A 22,457-nucleotide genomic window follows, 5' to 3' on the forward strand; every position below is an offset into this window, starting at 1 on the left:
CAGTTTGCCTAGATGCTCTTTGGAGCGGGACGAACTAATTACGGAGAGCGCCTGCCGGCTGCTGGGCGCCCCAGGTTGGCTACTTTCGTTGCGCTCCTGTGCTCGCCCGGCTCCAAGTTGACGCGACTTTTCCAAGAGTTATCTGGAAGGCCTGACTAGAAACTCTGGGGGCCCGGGGACCCAGTGGGTCAGAGAAGAGTGCCCCTCACACCCCCCTTGCCCCTCTGGGGAAAACCTGGCTAGGGGTGCGCTTTGGCGGGAGGGGCGCACCGCTCTGGCTTGGCCCGGACAAGAGTTTGAGGGAGGCCTCCTTGCTCATTGCAAAGACTTTGGGGGAGACGAGGGCCAGAGGACGGAGGGGGGTCGACGAGGGGGTCTGAATGGCAGGAGGAGCTGCGCCAGAGGGCTGGGCGCGCTGCGCTGGAGTGAGCGCAACGCCGGGGTCTGTCTCCACCTCTTCTGGCAAGTTGGACCTATGAGTGCGCAGCTCGACTTACAACGATCAACAGCCCGGGAGGGTGAGCGCGTGTGAGCGCCGAGGGGGGCGCAGGACCCTTACAACTTCTTCGCAGGACCCCAGCCGGGCCGCCAGCGTCCGCTGACGCCCGAGAGCCCCGCGCCCGCGCCTCCTCTCCGCGCACCGTGGAGGCGCCCCCGCGGCCGTCTCCTGCCAGCCCCGACGGGATGCCCGCAGCCATGCTCCCCTACGCTTGCGTCCTCGTGCTTTTGGGAGGTAGGTGCCGCCCTCCCCCCACCGACTCGCCACCTGAGGTCGGAAGGGAAGGAGCTCGCCGTCTGACGTTCCTTGAGGGTGCTTGGGGACTGCCTTGTGGGCCTGTGCACCAGGCCGGTGATGCTGCGCTCTGCGCGCTCTTCTCCAGCCTCACCTGGCCGGCACCTGCCGCACCTCCAGGCTCCTTTTGGCCTCTGCGCGAGGGAGCCGCGTCTCCGCGCCGTATGCGCCGCCCTCCGCCCTGCGCGCCGCCGGTCGGGCCTGGCCTCCAGGCACAGGGAGCAGCTCCTGGTGCCGGACCGCAGGGGAGCCGGGACCTCCAAGACGATGCAGGAGGATCCCAGGCCCACTGAGACTCCCGTGGCAAGGTACAAGCCCCAGGTAACTCAGACCAAGGCTGCAGGGTCTGGTCTTGCCCATTGAATCCTGGACCTGTGGGTGCTGAGGGCTTGTGTCCTGCAGCAGAGCTGGGGGAGAAGTAGAGGAGGGTACAGTGACCCTGGGGCCAGGCTGGTGCCCAGCAAGCCTGACAGGGGGGCCAAGGGACCCCAGAACCCCCTGGTAGAAGAGACAGTGCCTTCTCCAGGACTAACTGCTCTCCCGCTGGATTTTCTTAGGGGGTGAGGATGGGCAAAACTCGCTACAAATGCCAACTGACCGCGGTGTGCTGCCATTGACAAAAATTACAATAAGAAGCACAGTGGCGGAACCGTGCCCTGCCCCAGGCCCACTCTAAGCACCTCACATTGTGAAGGGCTAAAAATTCTGGCCCCTTATTATGCTAAGCGAAATAAGTCAGACAGAGGAAGACAAATACTGTATGATTTCATTCGTATGTGGAAGATAAACAAACAAACACATGGATAAGGAGAACAGATTGGTGGTTACCAGAGGAGAAGGGGAGGGGGGGAGGGCGAAAGGGGTAAAGGGCACATATGTACGGTGACAGATAAAAACTAGACTATTGATGGTGAGCACGATGCAGTCTACACAGAAACTGAAATATAATAATGTGCACCTAAAATTTGCAGAATTTTATAAACCAGTATGACCTCAACAAAATAATTAAAAAAAAAAAAGAACTCTGGTGCTTGAGTCAGACCACCTGGCTCAGAAGCCCAGATCAGCTTCATATCAACCTGTGGCCTTGGACAGGCATGTCCATCAGCTCGCTTAGCCTCAACTTTTTCATCTGTCAAATGGGCTCACAAAATCCTCCCCTCTGTCTAGGATTATTGTGAGGATTACAAGGAGGCACGCAGCAGAACACTTAGCGTGCTGCCTGGCGCCAAGAAGGGTTCAGGAAACAGCAGCCTGTGTCACGGGGCTGTCAGGTCCTGCCCACGTCCCACTGAGCACTCTTTACTCCTTTATAGGCAGGAGCAAAGTCAGGTCCACCTACAGGAGCTCTTCAATCACAGTCTTCTTCCCCACCCCAGTTTCTAAGGAAGGTGTTCGGAGAAGAGATAGGAGTTGTCTGGAGGAAGGTCGGGGGGAGGGGGCGCAGTTAGCAGTTTGAGGAGCTGCAGATACATCCACCAAAAGGGGACATTTGTCCCAGGGCTGGAGGCGAGAGGTCACACGGCTCTCCATTGCCAAGGAGTCCTCCATCGATGCAAAAATAGGCCAAGACAGCGTGTTCGTTCACTAGATAGGCTAAGGAACGTCCAAGTGGAAGGGGGTGGAGAGGGGACGGCTGAGAGAAGGGTCTGCCCTTTCCCTTTGGGCGCGGAGATGGGAAGGCAGAGGGAGGAGCCGTGTGTGTTTATGCTCTCCTCCACCGCCTCCCCACGCAGTTCCACCCCATGGGGATGGGACAGCCCAGTGCAGTAGGACAGATTGCCCCAGAAACCTGCAGGCTTGGTCACAGCACAGAGCTGTTGTCCTTGGCAGCCCTGAGCTGCTCATCATGCCAATAAAATCACTGGAAGTCCAGCATCGCGGCTTGCTCTCAGGGAGTCCCGCTCCTTCACTCCTTGGCGACCTTTCCCCACCGTGAGTGAGACAGATTCCACAGGAGAGAATCCAGGAGCACAGGATGGGCCCGAGGCGAGTGGAGGAGGCCACTCCAGAGCCCGCTGGCCCTGGATTCAGACACCGACGCTAGAAAGGGCAGCGATCCTGGTCTGGCTGCCTTTGCAAGTCCCTGCTCTAAGCCGGGCACAGGTTTCCACTGAACCCTTTTTTCAAAAGCCTTTTTCACCACTGGCTGCATCACCAGGCAACCAGATCCTTTTCCTTTAGTGAAAGGAAACAGAACCCCGTTAATCCTTCGGATACTTACATAATTTGGGTACCTGAGCTGAGGCATGCCTGAGCTTCACGTTTCCGCATTCCAGAAACTTTGTGTAGAATGCACACCAACGGCCCCACCAAGTGAATTCACATTGAGTACACACACACACCAGGGTTTCTCAGCCTCAGCACCGTTGATGACGTGGTCCAGATTCTTCTCTGCTGTGGGGGCTGTCCCATGCACTCTAGGATGCTTAGCAGCGTTCCTGGCGTCTGCCTACCAGGGGCCAATAGCACCACCTCCCCACTTTATGACAACCAAAGGTCTCCAGACACTGCCAAATGTCCCCTGGGGTGCCAAGTTGCTCCAGTTTGAGAACCACTGGTATGGAGAGATCAAACTCCACTGGTGGCTTTTCAGATGAATCTCTCAAAATCGCCGGGTTGGATGGATTTTGTTATTCTTGTTCTGAGCTACCAGGAAGTCAAAGGCACAGTAGGGCCCCAAGAAAAACAACATAGGCTAGGTAGTTTCTAATTTGGACATTGACTTTTCTCGTTTGTTCTCCCTCCCTCCGTCTATGACAACGTCCTCATCCTGGATGACAGGAGTGAGGCTGTGGGGAAGTGCAGTTGGTTACCCAGTACAGCAGACCTTCCTCCAGACCCTGTAATGCCAGATGTGTCCTGTGCCAGGTCTCCAGCTTCCAGCATTGGTTCCCTCCACGGCAATTTCTGGCTTTTAAAAATCTCCTTACTCAACAATTTATGCTTGAGGGGGAAAATGAGAAACCACAGCTTCTTTTTTTTTTCCTCATTTGTATTTTTTTTTCTAATTTCAGTCCTGCTTTTATCTCCAGCCATATACTTTGCGATGACAAGTTATCATTTAGAGACAGATTAACTAGAACAAAATCACAGGCTAGTCCATAATAAAGTAGTTCTTGATGCGGGGCTCTGTTTCAAAACCGAGAATAAAAACCGGGAAGAAAATTATCTTAAATACACTCGTCCAAAAATCAGATGTGAATAGGGATTGCTAATTGTATTAGTTATTTAAAACAAGGAAAATTATCAACGGAAACTTCCTCTTGCCGCTTTGCGAGGCGCTCGTCGCAGACGGATCGTTGGCCAGCTGCTTCTCTTATCTTCTGACCGAGGCTGTAATCTCCAAATTCAAAATACCCAGCTCAATGCAAATATAGCGGCTTCCTTGATTTCAAAACCATCTGGATGGCAAGCCAGTTAGAAGCTACACATGAAGAAATATTTGTGCAACGTATTGGAAGTTAACTGTGTTAATGAAAGCTTTAAGCCAGAATGAGCCCCTGATAAAACTTCCAAGATGCAGTGCTCCACCGCCAAAGTCAGTCTGGGAAATGAAGATCAACAGCCCAGTGCGAAGGAAGGGAGGCCACGGAAATCAATTTGAACTTGAGGACAACTAAGCTGAACTAGGGAGATCCTAGGGAAGGAACTAAATTCTGAAGTTGGTGCAGCGGGTGGCCGTGAGTTGTGGCCAGGGCGATGGTGTGGTTGTTCCTTAAATCGGAATGGCTTTCAGGAGCCTCTTTGTGCAAAGCCAACCCCCTGCCCCCTTGGATATTCAGAGAGTTTCCAACAGACCCTGATACAGAAACCGTGTGAGACCTGGTAAGTGAGCTGCACCGCAGGAGCAGGGCAGTGGAGGTGTCACAGTGAACAGTATGTCCCAGAGAATGTCAGACCTCCCAGCTGGAGGGGCAACCAGCGACTCTGTGGTCACTGAGACAGCTGGGAGGCAGGACTGGTGCCCACCCAGGACCTCCACCTGAGCACCTGGAGGTCAGCTGGACTTGGCTGAATCTAACACATCTTTTGTGTGCTACAGGGAGCTTGAGAGCAGCATCTTAGAAACTGGAGAGACCTGGGTCCCACCCTAGCTTTGTCATCTTCCTGTTCTGTCACCTATGTCCCCATCAGTGAGTTGGGAATGGTGATAACTCTGGCCTCCAGGGGTGCTAGAAAGGTTAAATGAGATGACATGTGGTCAGTACTTGACACCAAGGACCTAGTGACCCCTCCATGCTGTTACTGCAAAGAGCCAGTCCCTGCACTAAACTCCCCAGACCTGGAGAAGAAAGAGACAGGCCCTGCTCTCAGCCGGTCGCCAATTCAGCTTGAGCTTGGGGGACTCACTCAATGTCTGTCTCCTTTTGGTGGGTGCTGTATTTTCTTCCCACTCTGATGTTCTGTGTATCTCCAAGATCACCATGACTATTGTAGTGATACCAACCACAGCAACAAAGTTAATAACTTCCTATTTTGTGAGCAATGCTCAGCCCTTCTTGTATGCTGTCTCCTGTAATCCTCCTCCAGCCCCAGCTGTCGTCATCAGCTTCCTCACCTGTGAAATGGGGATGATGACAGCACTCAGCGCTGGGGTCTAGTGAGGATGATAAAGGAAGACTTGTCCAGGAAAGAGCTGCCCAAGTGAGTTGATTCAGGAATGTGCGCTGGGTGCCTTGCTGTGTATGTGCCACTCGCTGGTATAAGGCGCTGAAGACAAAGGAACAAATAAGGCAGCTTCCTGCCCTCGTGGAAGTCTGAGTCAAATAGGTAGTTAAATCTTTTTTGGTTTTTTTTTGTGAGGAAGATCAGCCCTGAGCTAACATCTATGTTAATCCTCCTCTTTTTGCTGAGGAAGACCAGCTCTGAGCTAACGTCTATTGCCAATCCTCCTCCTTTTTTCCCCCAAAGCCCCAGTAGATAGTTGTGTGTCATAGCTGCACATCCTTCTAGTTGCTGTATGTGGGACGCGGCCTCAGCGTGGCCAGAGAAGCGGTGCGTCGGTGCGCGCCCGGGATCTGAACCCGGGCCGCCAGTAGCAGAGCCCGCTCACTTAACTGCTAAGCCACGGGGCCGGCCCAGGTAATTAAATCTTAAATGAGCAATGAATTACAAAAGTGATGAGCACTATACAGAGTAGGCCCGGGGGCATCTAGCCTGGGTTGGGAGGTGAAGGAAGGCCTCCTTAAAAAGCTGATATGTGAGCTGAAACCTGAAAAAACAGGAAGGGTTATTAGAGGAGAAGGAGAAGGAACATCCAGGGAGAATGACTAGCATGTGCAAACGCCAGGATGCAAAAGAGAACAGTGATGTGTTCAGGGACCAGAAGGCCATTGGGGCTGGTGAGGAGAGAGTAAGAGGGGCAAGGGGTGGATGAGGTCAGGGGTTAGCAGGGAGGGCCATGGGGGCCTTGGGAAGGAGTTGGACTTTATGTCAGCGGCAATGGAGGGTCCACTGAAGGGTTTTCAGCAGGGGAGGAATGGGATGCCTCTGGACGTACTGAATTTCCCATCACTGGAGACATCCAGGAATGAACTGGATTGTGTGGTGGGTAGCATTGGCTAGGGAGTTGGCCTGGATTTGCTTCCAGCCCTGAAAGTCTCTGATTCTAAGGAGCCCCACCAACCTCCTAGTGCCAGGACATGTCTTTCAACTTGTTTTTTTGGGCCCCCAACTGCCCACCCCCAAATTCAGTGCCTAGTAATGATGCCAGTAATGGCCATAGGCTGTACGCACCAGCATTCACAGGGGTGTCCCACTGGCCCGGGCTCAGCACGGCACTCCCTTCAGCACTTGAGACAGGTTCTGCTGTGACCCCATGTCACAGCATCCCTGGGATGAGGAGCAGGGCGGGACCACGGCCTCTCCCCAGCCGCCTCCCCTGGGTCATTGTTCTGTGTCCTTTTCCTCATCTCTTCTCCCCACCACCAACGCCAGCATCTAATCGAGGCCGTCAGCCACTTTCAGGGGGCATTTTGAAATTGAAAATGCTTATATTCTGTCAAGATGGAGGATGTAAGAAAGTCCACTAACTGGAGGCACTCGTGATTTATGGGGCTCGGTCTCAGCCAGACCCTCCATGTGGGACCCGTGACCCAGCCATGTTCACCACCCTCCCCTCTTTGTATCAACTCTTCCTTCTCTTCTACCCCTTCCTGTGCTCCTCAGTTCCTATTAGACCCTCATCCTCACAACTTCACAGACAAGCTTTCTTCCTCCTCAGAGAAGACGGTGGCCACCAGCCACCACCATGATGCAGTCACACAGACGTCTGTCAGCCTGTCCATCAAGCCGCACTCCTTCCCACCACAGCCTCCACACACACATGCTGCTCCTTCTGCTTAGAACTCTGCCCCCAAACTCCCCTTCACCTGCAGATTTGGCTGTAAATTTCTAGCAGTAGAATTGATGCAGCAAAACATGTATTAAATTCCTTCCCCAGCCTTCCTCCCAAACGAGTAACACCAGTCAACACTCCCCATGGATGCTGCTCCCTCATAAGAGGGTTGGTTTCCTGTATCCTCACCAACTCTCATCAGTATCCTCCTTTACAAATCTTGCCGGTGGCAATGCTTGGTTGTCCTGACTTGCATTCTTTTAATTACAAACAAAGAGGAACATCTATTTGTATTTTTAGGGACCCCTTGTGCTGATTTTCCTATGAACCGTCCGGTCATATCCTTTGCCTATTTTTATATTAGACTTTTAAAAAATGTTTATCTTCTTATTGATTTGTCAGTGCTCTTTGTCTTTAGAGAAGTGGCTGTCCCCTGCATATGTTGAAACTTTTCCCAGCTTGCTGTTTGATCACCCAAGCTTCCTGAAGGAGAATTTACTGTTCCTCATCTCCTTCACGTTTACTCCGTTGAAACATGTGCGGTGGCACATGGGCTATAGGCTAAGTGTGCACTTCCCCAGAGGGCAAACTAGATGGACGGATGTTCTTACCATAAATGACCATGTGTGGGGGGCGTGTGAGAGAGAGACCCACTTTGCTCGGAGGGAGAGACACAGCTCGAGCACTGTGCTAAGCGCATTGTACACGTTACCTCATTTGATTCTCACGACCTCCCTATGCGATGACACCGTTTTACAGAAGCTGGAAGTGAGACCATGCGCTCAAGGTCTTCCAGCCGGGAAGCCCCGGGGCTGAGATTTGTGGGCCACCAAGCTTTGTGCCTCAACTGCCCCTTTCTGGTGAAAGTTCAGCTCAGAGTTCGGGCAGGGACCTCCCTGCCCTGCTGCCTGCTTGAAATAACCAGGGTTTAGAGCAAAGTCTGGGCACCAGGAGATACACATGCTCTGAGGCATCTGGGCCAACGGTTTACGCAACGTGACTTAATGGAGAGGATCACAGGCCTGCTAACAAGAACGGTTTTTTAAATCCCCAATTAGGTGCTAATCTGAGAGTCACTGAAGAGGGAAGGATCCTAATGATCCATCTGCAATGACTGCACTGTGGGCTGGGCTCTGGAATTCTGCTTCCCACATCCAAGATCCAGCTGCTCCACTGACTTGTTAATTACTTAATCCTGTGCCTCAGTTTCCTCCTTTGCAAAATAACGTCTACCTCGTGGGGTGCTGTGAGGAGCAGGTGAGACTGTCCACACGGAAAGCTCAGCGCAGTGTCAGGCACAGAGCAAGTGCTTGGTAGATGTCACTCACGTCATTATTGAAGTGACAGGACACTGTCCTGTGGGCTTTAATCTTGGGTCCAAGCTACGCTGCTTCTTAGGGCTGGCTGCAAGGCATTCTGGGACATCAGGAGCACAGCTGGGGAGGAAGGGTCAGAAATGGTGGCTGGACGGGGTCAGAGGAGGATAGGGGTGCAGTGTAAGGGAAAGGAGTCAGAAGCCCAAGTTCCTGCTTCCAAAGGTGTGAGGGGGTTGGGTTGTCTTTGCCTGGTGATCTATCCAAAGGGCCCCCTCAGTGGGTGGGATGGTGCCACACGTTGCAGGAAGTAGAGATTTAGGAAGTCTGTATTTGTTTCCTAGTGCTACTGGATAAAGTACCACAAACTGGGTGCTTTAAAACAACAGAAATTTACTGTCTCACACTTCTGGAAATCTGAAATCCGGGTGTCAGCAGGGCCATGTTCCCTCTCAAACGTGTAGGGCAGAATCCTTCCTTGTCTCTTGCAGCTTCTGGTATTTGCAGGCAGTCCTTGGCGTTCCTTGACTTTAAATGCATCCCTCCAACCTCTGCCTCTGTTGTCACATGGCTATCTTCTCCCTGTGTGTCAGTGCCTCTTCTCCTCTTCTTATAAGGTGACCAGTCATCTTGGATTTGGGGCCACTCTACTCCAGTATGACCTCATCTTAACTATTTATATCAGTAATGACTCTATTTTTAAATAAGGTCACATTCACACTGGGGGTTAGGATTTGAACATATCTTTTGGGGGGATGTAATTCAGTCCGTAACACCTAGTGTTGTATCTGAAGGGCCCATTCTGGTGGGTGGGATGCACCCCCCTCCAGGTGTTTCTGGAAAGTGGAGATTCGAGAAGTTAAGTGATCAACCTACAGTTGAGAGGTGGGTGAGGCAGGGCCAAGTCATACTCGGGGAGCCAGAGAGGAAAGGGAGGCCAGAAGACCAAAACCTAATTACTCAGCATTAATCAATGACTTAAATAAATTTTGATGGAATTATGCACCCACAAAAAATTATATATCCAAAAAACATTGAATGACAGGGGAAGATATTTTTGACATAATATTAGAACACAAACGCAGTGTATGTACATTTGATCTCAATTATGTTTTCACGGGAGGGCATCCTTACTTTAAAAAAAAACTAGAAGAAAACGTGAAATGAGTGGTTATCTCTGGGAGGTGGGATTATGGGTGATTTCTCTCTTCATCTTTATGTTTTTTCTGTATTTCCTATAGTATCAGTTCCATCTGGGGCTGGGAGTTCCAAGGAAAGGGGCTGGGTTTGCAGGCTCCCAGATTTACAATTCCCTAGGCTTGCTATGACCTCAGCAGTAGAGGCTGATTAGAGAAGTAATGGAGGAGGAGTAATGTGAAACCTGACCTGGCTGCAGGGTTGGGTCCTGGTGTCAGAAGTGGGATCACCCTCAAATGGCATCAGGGGTCCTGGGCAGTAGAGATGCTCTTAAGCAGGCTGGTGTTCCTGGGTATTGATTTGGAGAACAGCAGAGTCCCAACCATGCAGACACTTAGACAGGATCCTGTACACTCCCTCCTGCAAGGAGAGGGGGATGCCAAAGGTGCCCTGTCTTCAGTCAAGTGGATGGAGCTTCAGAACAGGGCACTGGAGTCCTAATAGGGTCACTGAGGCCAGACTGCAGCTATAGATGGATCAATGTCAGCAATAGCTAACGTCCACTGGGCGCCTGCTCTTGTTAAGCATTGTAGGAGCATTATGTTATATATTCACAACTGCCTTGTGATTTGGGTACTGCTGCTATCACCATTTGACACCTGAGGAATGGAGGCCACTGGGCTAGGATGCCTCTGAAGGGGCAGAGGCCTGGAAAGATTGCAGCCTGGTGGGCTCTTGGTTGTTCAGGACCCATCCAGAGCATGCAAGGTACTGGACCCAGTAACCCAGAACTCACTGCTCCCTGGTGGCCCTGAGGTGCTAGCGGTCTCTCTGCATGGTCAGCCTAGGGGCCAGGAGACTCATTGCCCACCACAGAGAGGAACCAGGGAAGGTGAGGTCCTTCACCAATGCCAGGGAGATTCATTGTGCTACTTGACATTCCTGTTAGCAGTGGAGCCTTTGCCCTGAGAAATCCCCGCTCCACCCCCTTCCCAAGTCCTCCTTTTCTTGAAACAAAACAGCAGTGGACAAGTGCTGAGTTTGCCTGCCTAGGTTCCATTGCTAATGGCAAGATTTCATTAACGCTAATCCTGGAGGGCTTTTCAATCAAGGTGCCTCCCCTCCACCCAGGCATGAGTCTCAGACTGAGCAAATAGGATGCTTGCTCCAGGACCCTGAATCTTAAGTGCACTGACCAGAAGCTAAAATGCATCATGCCCACAGGGGTGTCTTGGAGAAACTACAGAATAGTTTGCACCAACTGGATCCCCAGAGCATCCCTTAGTTCAGTGAGCACCTGTGGCCTTCCAAGGAATCCCTTTTGAGCTTACATGAGTCAGACATGGCTTCTGTTGCTTGCAACCAGTGCACCTAACCAATATGCCTCCATGTCTGTTTTGAGACCATGTTCTCTGAGCAGTTAGCTAAATAGTGTACACAATAATTCCTCATTGTTAGCTATCCCCAGAGCTCAATGTGTATTACAAAATCTGAGCTGCCCTCCCCAAGCCTCAATATTAAATTATACAGAGAAGGGGAAGAAAAGCAATAGCTCACGCCCAACCTTACTCTGTCCCAAAAATATGTGTAAAAACAGAGAGCAGGACATGGATGTATTTAGCTTGGAATTACCAGTAACCACAGTAAAACGAAATTACTTGTTCTTTGAAGTATACAATTAGAGTTGTTTTAACATGTGTTTTTGGTGGTTGGGTGTGGTTTCTGGATAGTTTGAAATTTAAGTCTACTGTTTGGCCCCTCAGCTTTAGCCAAGTTCTGATGGGTTCCAATTTCCTTAACTGCAACCCACAGTTACTGAGACAAAAACCAACTTGCCAGTGAGCGAGAGTACCTGGGCTTTTACAGCAATCGGCGTTTGGACTTTTTTCTTCTCTGGTCTTAACAATACTTTGTATTTTCATCTGCCTTTTGCAGGGTGTCAATTTAAAGTAACCACTGAAATCTCAGAGAAGGTCGTAACCTTGTAATTGACTAGCTGCTTTTTCCTAGTAAACCCCACCCCAAGCTTTCAGGGAATTGCCTCTGCTTGGGGCCATGCAGAGACGTATGCATTTCTGGCCCTGATGGTGATTAGGGGCAGACTGACTTCCTGAGAAGTCAGAGTTCCCCGCTACATATAAAGAGCCAAGTCCATTCCCATCCAGGGCATTCATTATTGCTGCTGACAGGGGCCTGGGGAGGAGAGGTTAGGACCCTGAGTCTTCAGAATCCTGTAAGTGCTTCAACTAGGGCATAGAATCACTTGGAATTTGCATGTTCATCACCAGAGAGCTTCTCGGAGTGTTTGAGGCCAGAGCTGCTGGAGTTCATTATTAAGAGGGTGAAACATATTCCCTATTTACATAGATAATTAGCTCAGAAAATTCTTTTCTTTTTTTATCCTACTTAAGTACAAAGACAAACTTCTTTCTCTCTCTCCTCCAAATTCTAATTTAGGAGAGCTTAAATGAATGAGCATGTATTTACTATGTTTTTAGATAACTTCATATAACTTCAACTCAGTGGTGGAAATGTTGCTTCATTCAAGTATTCAGTTCTTCAGTGGGTATTCAGTGGGTACCCACTATGTGCCAGGCACTGTTCTACACCCTGGAGACACAATAGTGAACAAAACGGGCCTGGTGCGGCGCTCGCGGGGCTTGCATTGTAGTTAGGTGGTGGGCTTGAGGCGGGGAGCTCAGACAACAAATAAGAAAACAATAAGCAAGAAAATGACCGATGGCGATGGCACTATGAAATGAAGGAAAGAAAGGGAGTGATGTGACAGTGACTGGGGAGGTGGGGCTGCCCAATGAGGTGTCCCTGGAAGGCCTCTCCAAGGAGGTGACATGGAAGCTCACTCCTAAAAGATGAAAAGGAGCCAGCATGTGAAGATCCAGGATGAAAGGAACCTGAGTAGGGGCTCAGCAGGTAGAGGCCCTAAGACAGAAGTCACTTGGGCCCGTTTAAGAAACTGAAGGAAAATCAGAATGGCTGGCTCGGGAGAGAATGATGGAGACAGGTCGGAGAGGTGGGCAGGCCAGCTCGTGTGGGATCTGAAGCCCTCAGAGGAGGTTGCGGTCAAGTCTAAGGGCTTTGGGAAGCCAGTAGCAGGTTTTGGGTTCAAAAAAGCTCTCTGGTTGGTGAGTGGAGAATGGATCATTGGGAGGCAGTGATGAAGGCTGGGTTACCCTGGAGGAGATGGACAGAGGTGGAACTATTTCCGGATATTTGTGGAGGCAGAACAGCCAGGACTGGTCAATGGATTGGACATGGGCGCTGTATGAGTCTCCTGGGGCTGCCATACAAAGTACCACAAACTTGGTGGCTTAAAATAAAAGAAATTTATTCTTTCATAGTTCTTGAGGTTGGAAGTCCAAAATCAGTGTATTGGCAGGGCCGTGATCCCTCCAGAGGCTCTAGAGGAGCCTCTTCCTCACCTCTTCCTGCTTCCCGTGGTTCAGGCGGTCCTGGGCTTTTGGCCACATCACCCTGATCTCTGCCTCCATCTTTATGCAGCATTCTTCCTTGTGTCTTCTGTGCCTGTGTCCAAATTTCTCTCTTCTTCTAAGGACACCAGTCATTGGATTAAGACCCACCCTCATCCAGTATGACCTCATCTTAACTTGATTACTTCTGCAAAAGCCCTATTTCCAAGATCACCTTCACAGGTACTGGGAGTTAGGACTTGAATGTATCTTGAAGGTATCCAACAACAGGGGATAAAGAGAGGACTCCCAGATGTGTGGTCTGATATTAGGGGGCCGATGGGAGCTGGATGGGGAGGAATGGAGACTGGTGGTTGGGCCACCATGTACTGTTGGGTGGGTTGTTCATTCTACAAGAGAAAAATGCTGTCTGTGCTCCAGAAGCCCAGCCCAGGGCCCTAGAGGGGGGCTGTGCCTTTTTCTAACTTGTTTTCTAACTTTCTAACTAGCCTTATTGGCTAGCTGTAGCCCATATGAAGGGATTGGGTGGAGGTGGGGGAAATCAAGAATTCGGTTTGGGCTTAAGCGCCTGAGAGCAGAGATGTTCTTAACTATGTCCTTACGCACAGAAGGCACTGTCTACTGAACGGAGTCGTGGCCCCTCCTTCACAGAACTCACAGGGGGCTGCAGAGAGAGACGTGCGGACAGCAGCAGCCACGACATCCTAGTGCAGGTGCTGGATACTCCAAGAGGGTGGGCCGCCCCCTTGAAGAATCCGAGAAGGCCTCCCTGAGCCGGGGGGGGCTCTGGCAGAGTATGGGGGCCCAGTAGGAGTTGGCCGAGAGAGCGTGGAGGAAGGAGGCTCTGCGCCACCATCATTTCAGGCTCAGAGGTGTGGTAAGAGGTGGCCGGATGGACGAGGGCTCATCACGGAGGCCCCCAGCCTGCTCCAGGAGCTTGGCTCCATTCTGAGGCCAGTGGGGAGCTCATGGGTGTTCATCCCAGGAGTGACACACGGATCTGCATCAGAGCAAGCTCACTTCGACAGCCTGAATGGCCCATGTGTTGGTGGGGTCAGGGGGTTATTTTTTAACTAGGTACCATCTTTATTTAAAAGCTAAAATATTAGATTAAAAAAAAAATCTTGGTGTGAGATGGAAATGCCTGGTCGATAGTAGGCGCACACACAAAGTATTTGTTGAAAGAATAAATGGGGGAGTTGAGGTGTAGCCAGTTGATGATGTGAAGCCAAGGGGGACGAGAGCGAGTTGAGCAGGCTTGAATATTTCTGAGAGGGACCAGAAAAAGGAAGCTGACCATCACAGAAAAGGAGAGAGGGGAATGGAGCCAGAGAGAGGGGGTCTAGAGGCAGGGGAAGCGGCATCCTGGAGCACAGGGGGACCCCACGCTGGGAGGTCTCATGCTCTGAGAACAGGAGTGTCTGTTGTCTTGGTGATGGAGGCAGGAGTCACCCCCCGCCCCCACCCCGGAGCAGGGGAGGTAGGGGCGGGGGAGCAGCTTCAGGAGGTGGTGAAGGCTCGGGCGGGACACCAGGTGAAGAGAACTAGAAACTGATGAGGAGCCACAGCTTGTCCAGGCAGTGCTGGTCCCTGTGCCTGTTGGGGACTTTTCTCCAGCAGTTCTGGGATTGAGGAAGGTGGGTCGAGTGATTAAATTTTATGGGACCAAATCTCCTGGGTCCTGGCTATGAGAAGCTGGCAGTGTGAGAGACTGAGACAGCGGAGGGCAAGCGCTGTTGCAGAAGAAATTTCTCCCGACGACAGCAGGCGTGGCCATTGGTGTGGTCAGTCAAGGGACAGGGTCTCCTGGCACCCATTCTCTCTCCTCTCTCAATGCCCTAAGAACCCCTGTCTTCAGCTGGGCACGTGGCCGTCCAGAGACGGTACAGCATTCTCCAGCCTCCCTGGCAGCTGGCTCGGCCAGTGGCTTGGGAGCAGAAGTGATGTGTGTGACTAGCAGGAAAGGCATGCCTGCCCCTTCTTTCTTCCCCGAGTAGAAATGCAGACACACTGCACTGGGCACTGTGAGCCCAATCGGACCGTGCAGATGAAGGTCACACCCAGGGATGGGGCAGAGCCACAAGGCAGAAGGAGCCTGGGCTCTGGAGAGCTCTGCCAGCCGAACTGCAGAAGAGAAATAAACTTCCCCCTGGCTTCTGTGACTGTTACAGAGGGTCTGCCATAGCAGCCAAATTGTGTCCTAATTAGTAGAGCAGGTAGAGGAAAAGAAGAGTTAGAGGGCTCTGAAGCCAAGGTGGGGACCGGCCACCCAGGAGGACGTGTGACAGAGATGAGACTCCAAGAAAGGGGGTAGAGATGTGAGAGCAGGGCCCATGGGCTCAGCCAGGCAGCAGCAGTGGCCAGTGGCATGCGACGACCTCCACCAGGAGGTGAAAACCATGGGGGAGCCTCCAAGGACAAGGGAGGAGGCGGCATGTTCCAGAAGCAGCACTAGCTCAGGACCCGCCATCCGGGAGGCTGACATTCAGGTGGAGTCCAAGGTTGGTCCAAGGTTATCAGGACGGGAGGTGTGGATTTGGCTGCTCTCCAGATCCAAACAGAACTCGAGTGGCCGGTGCAAACAGATTCTCCTCAACCTCCTCCTTCAGTCCTGCCGGCCCCTTAAGCCCCTCTGCTGGGTCGAGGGTCTCCCCATCAGCTTCCCCCTGGACGAGTGGCCTGTGGCCTTTCCTTCTGCACAAGGGCCAATTCAGGAAAACCAAGGGTGTTAACGGAATCCTTTTCTTCTCTCTTCAAGAAATTACATTCTTGTTAATCAGGAAATGTGTTATCTGAACCTGCACTTAAGTGTCCCTGAATACATTCCCAATTACTGAAGGGCTTCATTTCGGAGGCTAAAATTTCAGCAGCACGGCAGCTCGCCTACACCAGCTCTGGTTAGCACGCTGCCCCTCTGAACACATTTCATTACTGAGCAAGACACTTTTGAGGCTCGTTTACATTGTCTTTGTCTGGCTGACCCTGTACGCTGTTGAATTGGAAAATGTGGTTTGTGTTGTAAGGCCTCTTAATAATGTTTGTTTTTTTTTTTTAAACAAGGGACTTTTCCATTGCAAATGAGACAAAGTGTACCACAGTTAGCACAAAGAACATCTCAGTCTATTTTGAAACATAATTTTCATTAGCTGGGTTTTTCACTGGAACAGAGATATAAATTTTGTTTTAAAAACAGCCTGCCCCCCACCAACACATATTTATGTATATTCCTCCATAGAAAAAAGGTCTAGAAAGATACACAAACTAATAAGAATGGTCGCTGCTGGAATGGGGGAAGGATGTTGAGGAGTGTCCTAAAGGGAATTCTGCTTCCCTGCACTGGATTATTTTTTAATAATGAGAATATATTAATAGAGGTTGGATAGGGTCCTGCCTGCCACTGGCGGTGTGAACTTGGGTGAGTGTTGTGGGTTGAATTCATATGTTGGAGTCATAACCCCCAGGACCTTGGAATGTGACTTTATGTGCAGATGGGGTCTTTACAGAGGCGATGGAGTTAAGATGTGGTCGCTAGGGTGGGCCCTGATCCGGTATGACTGGCGTCCTCATATGAAGGGGAACTTGGACACAGACTTGCTCAGGGGGAAGATGATGTGAAGAGACACGGGGAGAAGAAGGCAGCCATCTGCAAGCCAGGGAGAGACACCTTAGAAGAGACCAACTCTGGTACTTCCCGCCTCCAGAGCTGTGAGACAGTCAGTTTCTGTGGTTTGAGCCCCTAGTCTGTGGCGCCTTGTTACGGCCGCCCCAGGAATCTAACAGAGTAAGTCACGAGCGGGTCCAGTCTCCTCCTCTGTGAAGCGGCTGTCAAGGTGGACCCAAGGTGGACACCGAGTGGACGTGACCGTCCTGCCTGCCTCCTCCAGCCTCCGCCCAGGCCGATCTTACCCTGCCCTCCCGCCAGCCCCGGATCAGTCCAGCTGTCTGCACCAGATGTGCGTCGATTTTGGAGGGATTAGTATCATCGGATCTCGCTCGCACTGCCACTTCCAGAGCCCAGGGCACGTTTCGAGAGTTTCCTCGTTCAATCCTCAAAAAGACCCCCTGAGTCCTTGGCCCTGCTTGTCAGGCCTCCCGTGCCTCTGCCAAGACCCCCCTCAAAGGGTTCCCCAGACTGCCCGCTGCCCCTCCTCTACAGAGAACATCCTGTCCTCCTGGGCTCTTTCTGAGTGAGCCCTGGCCCCCAAGCCCATCCCCGCCCTCCCCCTCCTCCCTTCCTCCTTCATGCAGGCGAGGTGAACGGGGCCCACCCCGCCCTCCCCTCCTCTGCTTTCTGCCACCCCTGCCCCCTCGAGGTTTTGCCCCTACTCCTCCAAATGTTCCTCCTCTCCCTTTTCACGGGCTTCCTCTCCTTAAACCAGCGCTGGCCGATGGAAACGGAATGCTGGCCACGTGTGTAACTTGAAATTTTCTAGTAGCCACATTTTTAAATGGTAAAAGAATGAGATGACATTATATATTTGGTGAATATTTAATTATATATTTTATTTAACCCAACAGATCCAAAATATTATTAAACATATAATCAATTTTTTAAAATTATTGAGATAGTTCACATTATTTTTTCATAGTAAGTCTTCGAAATCTGGTATGTATTTAACACTTACAGCACATCCCGTTTCAGACACAAAATTTCCCTCAGAAATACTCAATCTGTATTTAGGTTTTATAAAATTTATGGTTGGAAAGGACAGGCACTTACCCAAGTTGTTCCAAAACTTAAGTTTTCCAATAACTGAATTGATTTTTAGTTTTTAAATTTAAATTAAATAAAATTTAAAATCCAGTTTCTCAGAAAAGGGACATTAGGTAAAAACTAAGGAAATCTGAATAAAGTGTGGACTTTAGTTAATAGTGATGCATCAATACTGGTTCCCTAACTGTAACAAATGTCCCACATGGGTGCAAGATGTTAAGGATAGGGGAAGCTGGGTGTGGGGTGTATGGGGACTCTACTATCTTCCCAACTTTTCTGTAAATCTGACACTATGCTAAAATTAAAAGTTGATTAAAAATTCAGAGTCTCAGCTCCTCGGTCGCACTGGCCACACCGAGGTGCCCACGGGCCTCCTGTGGCTCCTGAACTGGCCAGAGTAGCCTCTGAGGGTCTTTGCCCTGCGCCCCTCTCTGCTCATGTGCACACCCGCATGTCCCAGACGTGCCCCATGGAAAGAAGGACTCGGGTGCGCCCTTCCTGATAACTCCTCGGCCCTCCTGGTGGACCCCGCCCCCAGTGCGGGAGAGTCCAGCGCAGGGGCTCCAGGCCGCCCTGGACACCCAAGGAGAATTCACTCCCAGGGCGGCTTTGGCCGGTTCCCAGCTTCCTTCTCCCAGGCCTGTGCCTGCCCCTCGGGCCTCCACGCCTCGGCACACTGCCACACCCTCGCCCCGGTGTGGCCCCCAGACACCTCGAACTCACCCCCCAAACCCCGATCACCAGTCCCCCCACCAAACCTGCTTTGCCTCCAGGGCTCTTTGCTCCCAAGGGCCCCCGACCCCTCTCCCCCCATGCAGAGGCCGTGCAGTCTCACTGCCTAGAGGGCCCCTGTGACCAGGTCTGGGGGTTGAGACGTTATAATACACATGTGTAAATTCTCATTGTGACTTTTCCTTTTCACGTAGGTTGGGCAACCTATGTTTTTTTTTTTCACTTAACAGTAGATCAGAGTCTTATTAATGATGCCTCCTCAGTGCCGATCACACGAGGCCCCTTTCCTCCACGTACGGCCCAGGACCCATTCTTGCCTGGCCCGCCAGGAAGCCTCCCCAGGGGTCTCCTGCCCCTCCGCCCCACTCTCCACAGCACAGCCCCAGGCTTCCTCGGCTGCACCTGCATGGAGTCTCCTCCGAGGGCTTCTGGTGCCTCTGGATAAAGTCCAAACCACCACACCTGCCTGAGCCTTGGGGCCTGCTCCTCCCAGGCAGCCCCCCACCCTCCCGCCTGTTGGCCCCACTCTCTCCCTGCATGTGGAGCTCCAGCCACAGCAGCTCTCCATCTTTTTCTTGTCCATGCCCAGCTTGGCCCCTCCTCAGGGCCTTTGCACATGCTGTTCCCTCAATTCCACTGGGCCCAGCTGGGCAGCCACAACTTACTCCCCACATGTCACTTCCCAGGGCTCCCAACCTCAGGGAGCCCTCCTTGCTAGTCTTTCTGAGAGGAACTGCTCTGTAACCTCCATGTGTATGTCAGACGTGTTCTGTTTTATCCGTGAGATTACTTGAACCACATCTGTGATCTGAGGGCAGAACTGGCTCTCGTGCTGGGCTGTGCCCAGCACACGACTGCACATGGGAGGTGCTCCCGTGTGTGCTAAACAGGGGCATGCCCCCGGCCCCGAGGCCCACCTCTCTCCACCGCCGCACAGACGATTTGTCTGGGTCTGGCTCCCGGGCAGAGCCATGAACCCCTCTGGCGCCACAAGGCGGTTTGTTCCTCTTCGTGGCTCTCCCACGCCTGACCCAGGTTATTGCTAAATAAAAGCAGTAATTGCATACTCTAAAATTTCTTTTCAGGCTTCAGAAAACCAACCTGAACTCATTAACCTTGGGGGAAGCAGGCCTGAATAGAAATGCCCCTCGCCCTCGTCGGCTCATAAAAACAGTCATAAAGAGTGAGCCTCGTGGCCCCTTCAGCATGGCAGGCCTCGTGCTTGGCTCTCTGCCCCCTCTGTCACTTGTCCTCGCTCCCACCGCTGGGAGTGAGTGACGTGGCTGCATTCAGGGAACAGAGGCCTGGGGAGGGGGGCCAGGTGCCCAACCTTAGAGCGGGGGTCCTGGCCCCTCCTGTGGAGGCTGGCAGAGGGTTGGGAGGTGGCCCTTCTGCTCTGCTGATGGCCCATCGGTGGCTGTGGATAGTGGAGTGTGCTGGGACCCTTACATGTCACATCACAGCCCCGGGTAACAGGCCCACGTTCCTTGTTCTGTGTGGCAACAGGAATGACACACACTCTGTTTGTCAGACACCACGTGAAGACTTCACCTGTGTCACCTCTCTCCCCAGAGCGAGCCTCTGAACCCACTGCAGAGATGAGGGAGCCGAGGCTTCCTGAAGGGAAGCGCCAGCATCCCGCCCAAAGCCGCGCAACCTGGATTCCAACCTAGATTTGTCTGGTGCAGCCTGGGCTCCGGCCGCAGGCCCCCCGCCATTCTCCCTGCCTTCAGGGAGGATGAAGAAGAGGTGTGTGCGAGGTGGGGGGGAGCGGCTCCCCGAGGAGAGGCAGATGCAGCGGGGACGTCACCGCGAGCTCGCGGTTAGGTGGCGCAGTGTGACTCCCGGGCCCGTGACGTCCTGGTGAGGCCTCAGTTCTTCCCCGCTTATCTGCAGGGGGCCGGCTCTGCGGGCGTGCGGCCTGGGCACTCACGCGGGCCCCAGGCTCAGAAGGGCCCCGCCCTGGGTTTAATGCTCTGCTGTCACCGTCTTGAAATTCTTAATGCTTTCTGAACAAGGGCTCTGCTTTTTCCATTTGCACTGGGCGCTGCAAACCATGCAGCTGACCTGGAGGCCGGTATTTGTTGCGTGACCCTGGCAGGTACGGGTCCAGTCTCGGCAGATGACAGTTGAGCGAGACAGAGGCGTCCAGCTCTCCCTGAGCTCGCAGTCAGCTGAAGAGGCACGTGATCCAGTGCCCTGATCCGCACCAACTGGTCAGTGCTGAGAAGGTAGTGACTGGAACACCCATCGCTCCCTAGGGAGGCAGTGGACGGGGGGGGGGGGGGGGGGGCAGCAGGCTCTAGGGAGCACTGCAGGGCCCAATTTGAGACAGGGTCCTGAGGAAGTTCTCACTGAAGAGGTGACAATTGAGCTAAAGGATGACAATGAGCCAGGTCCAAAAAGAGCATTCTTGGGGCAGAGAACTGCAGGGGCAAAGGCCCTGGGGTGAGCACAGGCTGGGTGTCATAGTCATTTCAGGCTGCTCTATGAATACCACAGGCTCAGAGGCTTAAACAACAAATGTATTTCGCACCGTCCTGTAGCCTGGGAGGCCCAGGATCAAGGTGCCAGCAAATTCCGTGTCTGGTGAGAGCCCACTTCCTGGTTTGCCTTCTTGCTGTGTCCTCACATTGCTTGGGCTCAGGTCTCTTCCTCTTCTTATAAGGGCACTGATCCCATCACGGGGGCTCCAGCCTCATGACCTCCTCTAAACCTAGTATCTCCCAAAGGCCCCCCCTCCCAATGCCATCACACTGGGGAGCAGGGCTTCAACATAGGAACTGGGGGGGGGGGCACAAATGTTCAGTCAATAGCACCAGGGGTGATAAAAATGGACAGTAGGTCAGAGTGTGTGGGTGCAGAGTGCTTGAGAAAATAAGAAAGATTTTCTTATTTTCTGGACTTTATCAAACTTTGAAATGGGAAGGATTTTAACAGGAGAGTGACTTGATCAAATGTACATTTTTATTCCATATTATTTGATAACTACAAAAATATGTATACTCTGAAATGTAACATAAAATGACACCTATGCACTCATCTCTCACACCAGAACACTGCCAGAGTCTTTATCCACCCGCATCTACTTTCATTCCTAGATTTTGTTTATCCTTTCCTTGCTTTTTTTCAGGGCATGTGTGCCCTGAATGTATTTTTTAATCATGCTTGTTCTTGAGCTATGTAAAAGTTATTGCATACTGCATGTGTTCTTCTGCACTTGCTTTTGTCCCTCCATATGATGTTTCTAAGATGTGTGCATGTTGTTGGGTGTGGCTGCAGTCCATACCTTTTTCATGGCTGTATAATATTCTAATGTGCAAAGATGCTGTGGGTTATTTTTCTGTTCTTCAGTCTATGAACATTCTATTTGTTTCCAGTTTTTGGCTATTACAAGCAAGGCTGTTACAAACATTGTTGTACTTGTCACCAGGTACACATGTGTAAGAGTTATAAAATCTGAGTCATGATCTATTAATGGGTCAGGAAATCACATTAGCAGGGGCCAACCAGTGTGTTTTCTTAAATGAAAGAGAAGAGAATGCTTCAGAGTGGATGTCTCGTAGTGAGAGTCAATATTGTTTCCTGAAACTTGTTTCCATCGTGTGCATGGGTGTGTGCACACATGTGCATACGTGTGTGTGTGTGTGCATGTGTGTGCACTCATAGGCATGCGTACATATTGGGTATTGATGTAAGACGTGTTTCTGTGAGCCACAGAAAGTGTTTGTAAGCTGCTGGCCTTGAGTTGTCGGCTTTTATAAAGTTAATTTACAAGAATTGTTTCACCAAGTAGTTGGATCCCAACATATGTTCCCACCAGCAGGGTTCCTGCTAATCTTCACCTACACTGGCTATTTTTGGAATTTGTAATTTTTACTAATCTGATGAATGTAAATGTTTCCTCATTGGGTCTCAATTTGCACGGCCCTGACTATTAATAGGTTAGAATGTCTCTCCATAGCTGTATTTACCATTC

At 51.5% G+C, this 22,457-nt stretch overlaps 1 protein-coding gene across 1 annotated transcript in view; it reads left to right on the forward strand.

Annotated features, from left to right (window-relative positions):
• The first annotated feature begins 622 nt into the window (after positions 1-622).
• The window catches only part of APCDD1L (APC down-regulated 1 like), a 52,298-nt gene continuing 30,463 nt past the window's right edge, over positions 623-22,457 (forward strand). Inside the window, exon 1 of the mRNA XM_058562412.1 lies at positions 623-733. Coding sequence (XP_058418395.1) covers positions 685-733 — 49 coding nt within the window. The 5' untranslated portion in view covers positions 623-684. The remainder of the gene's footprint in view (positions 734-22,457) is intronic.

Source organism: Diceros bicornis, chromosome 19 (assembly GCF_020826845.1).
Source record: "Diceros bicornis minor isolate mBicDic1 chromosome 19, mDicBic1.mat.cur, whole genome shotgun sequence".
In the NCBI taxonomy this organism is placed as follows: Eukaryota; Metazoa; Chordata; class Mammalia; order Perissodactyla; family Rhinocerotidae; genus Diceros; species Diceros bicornis.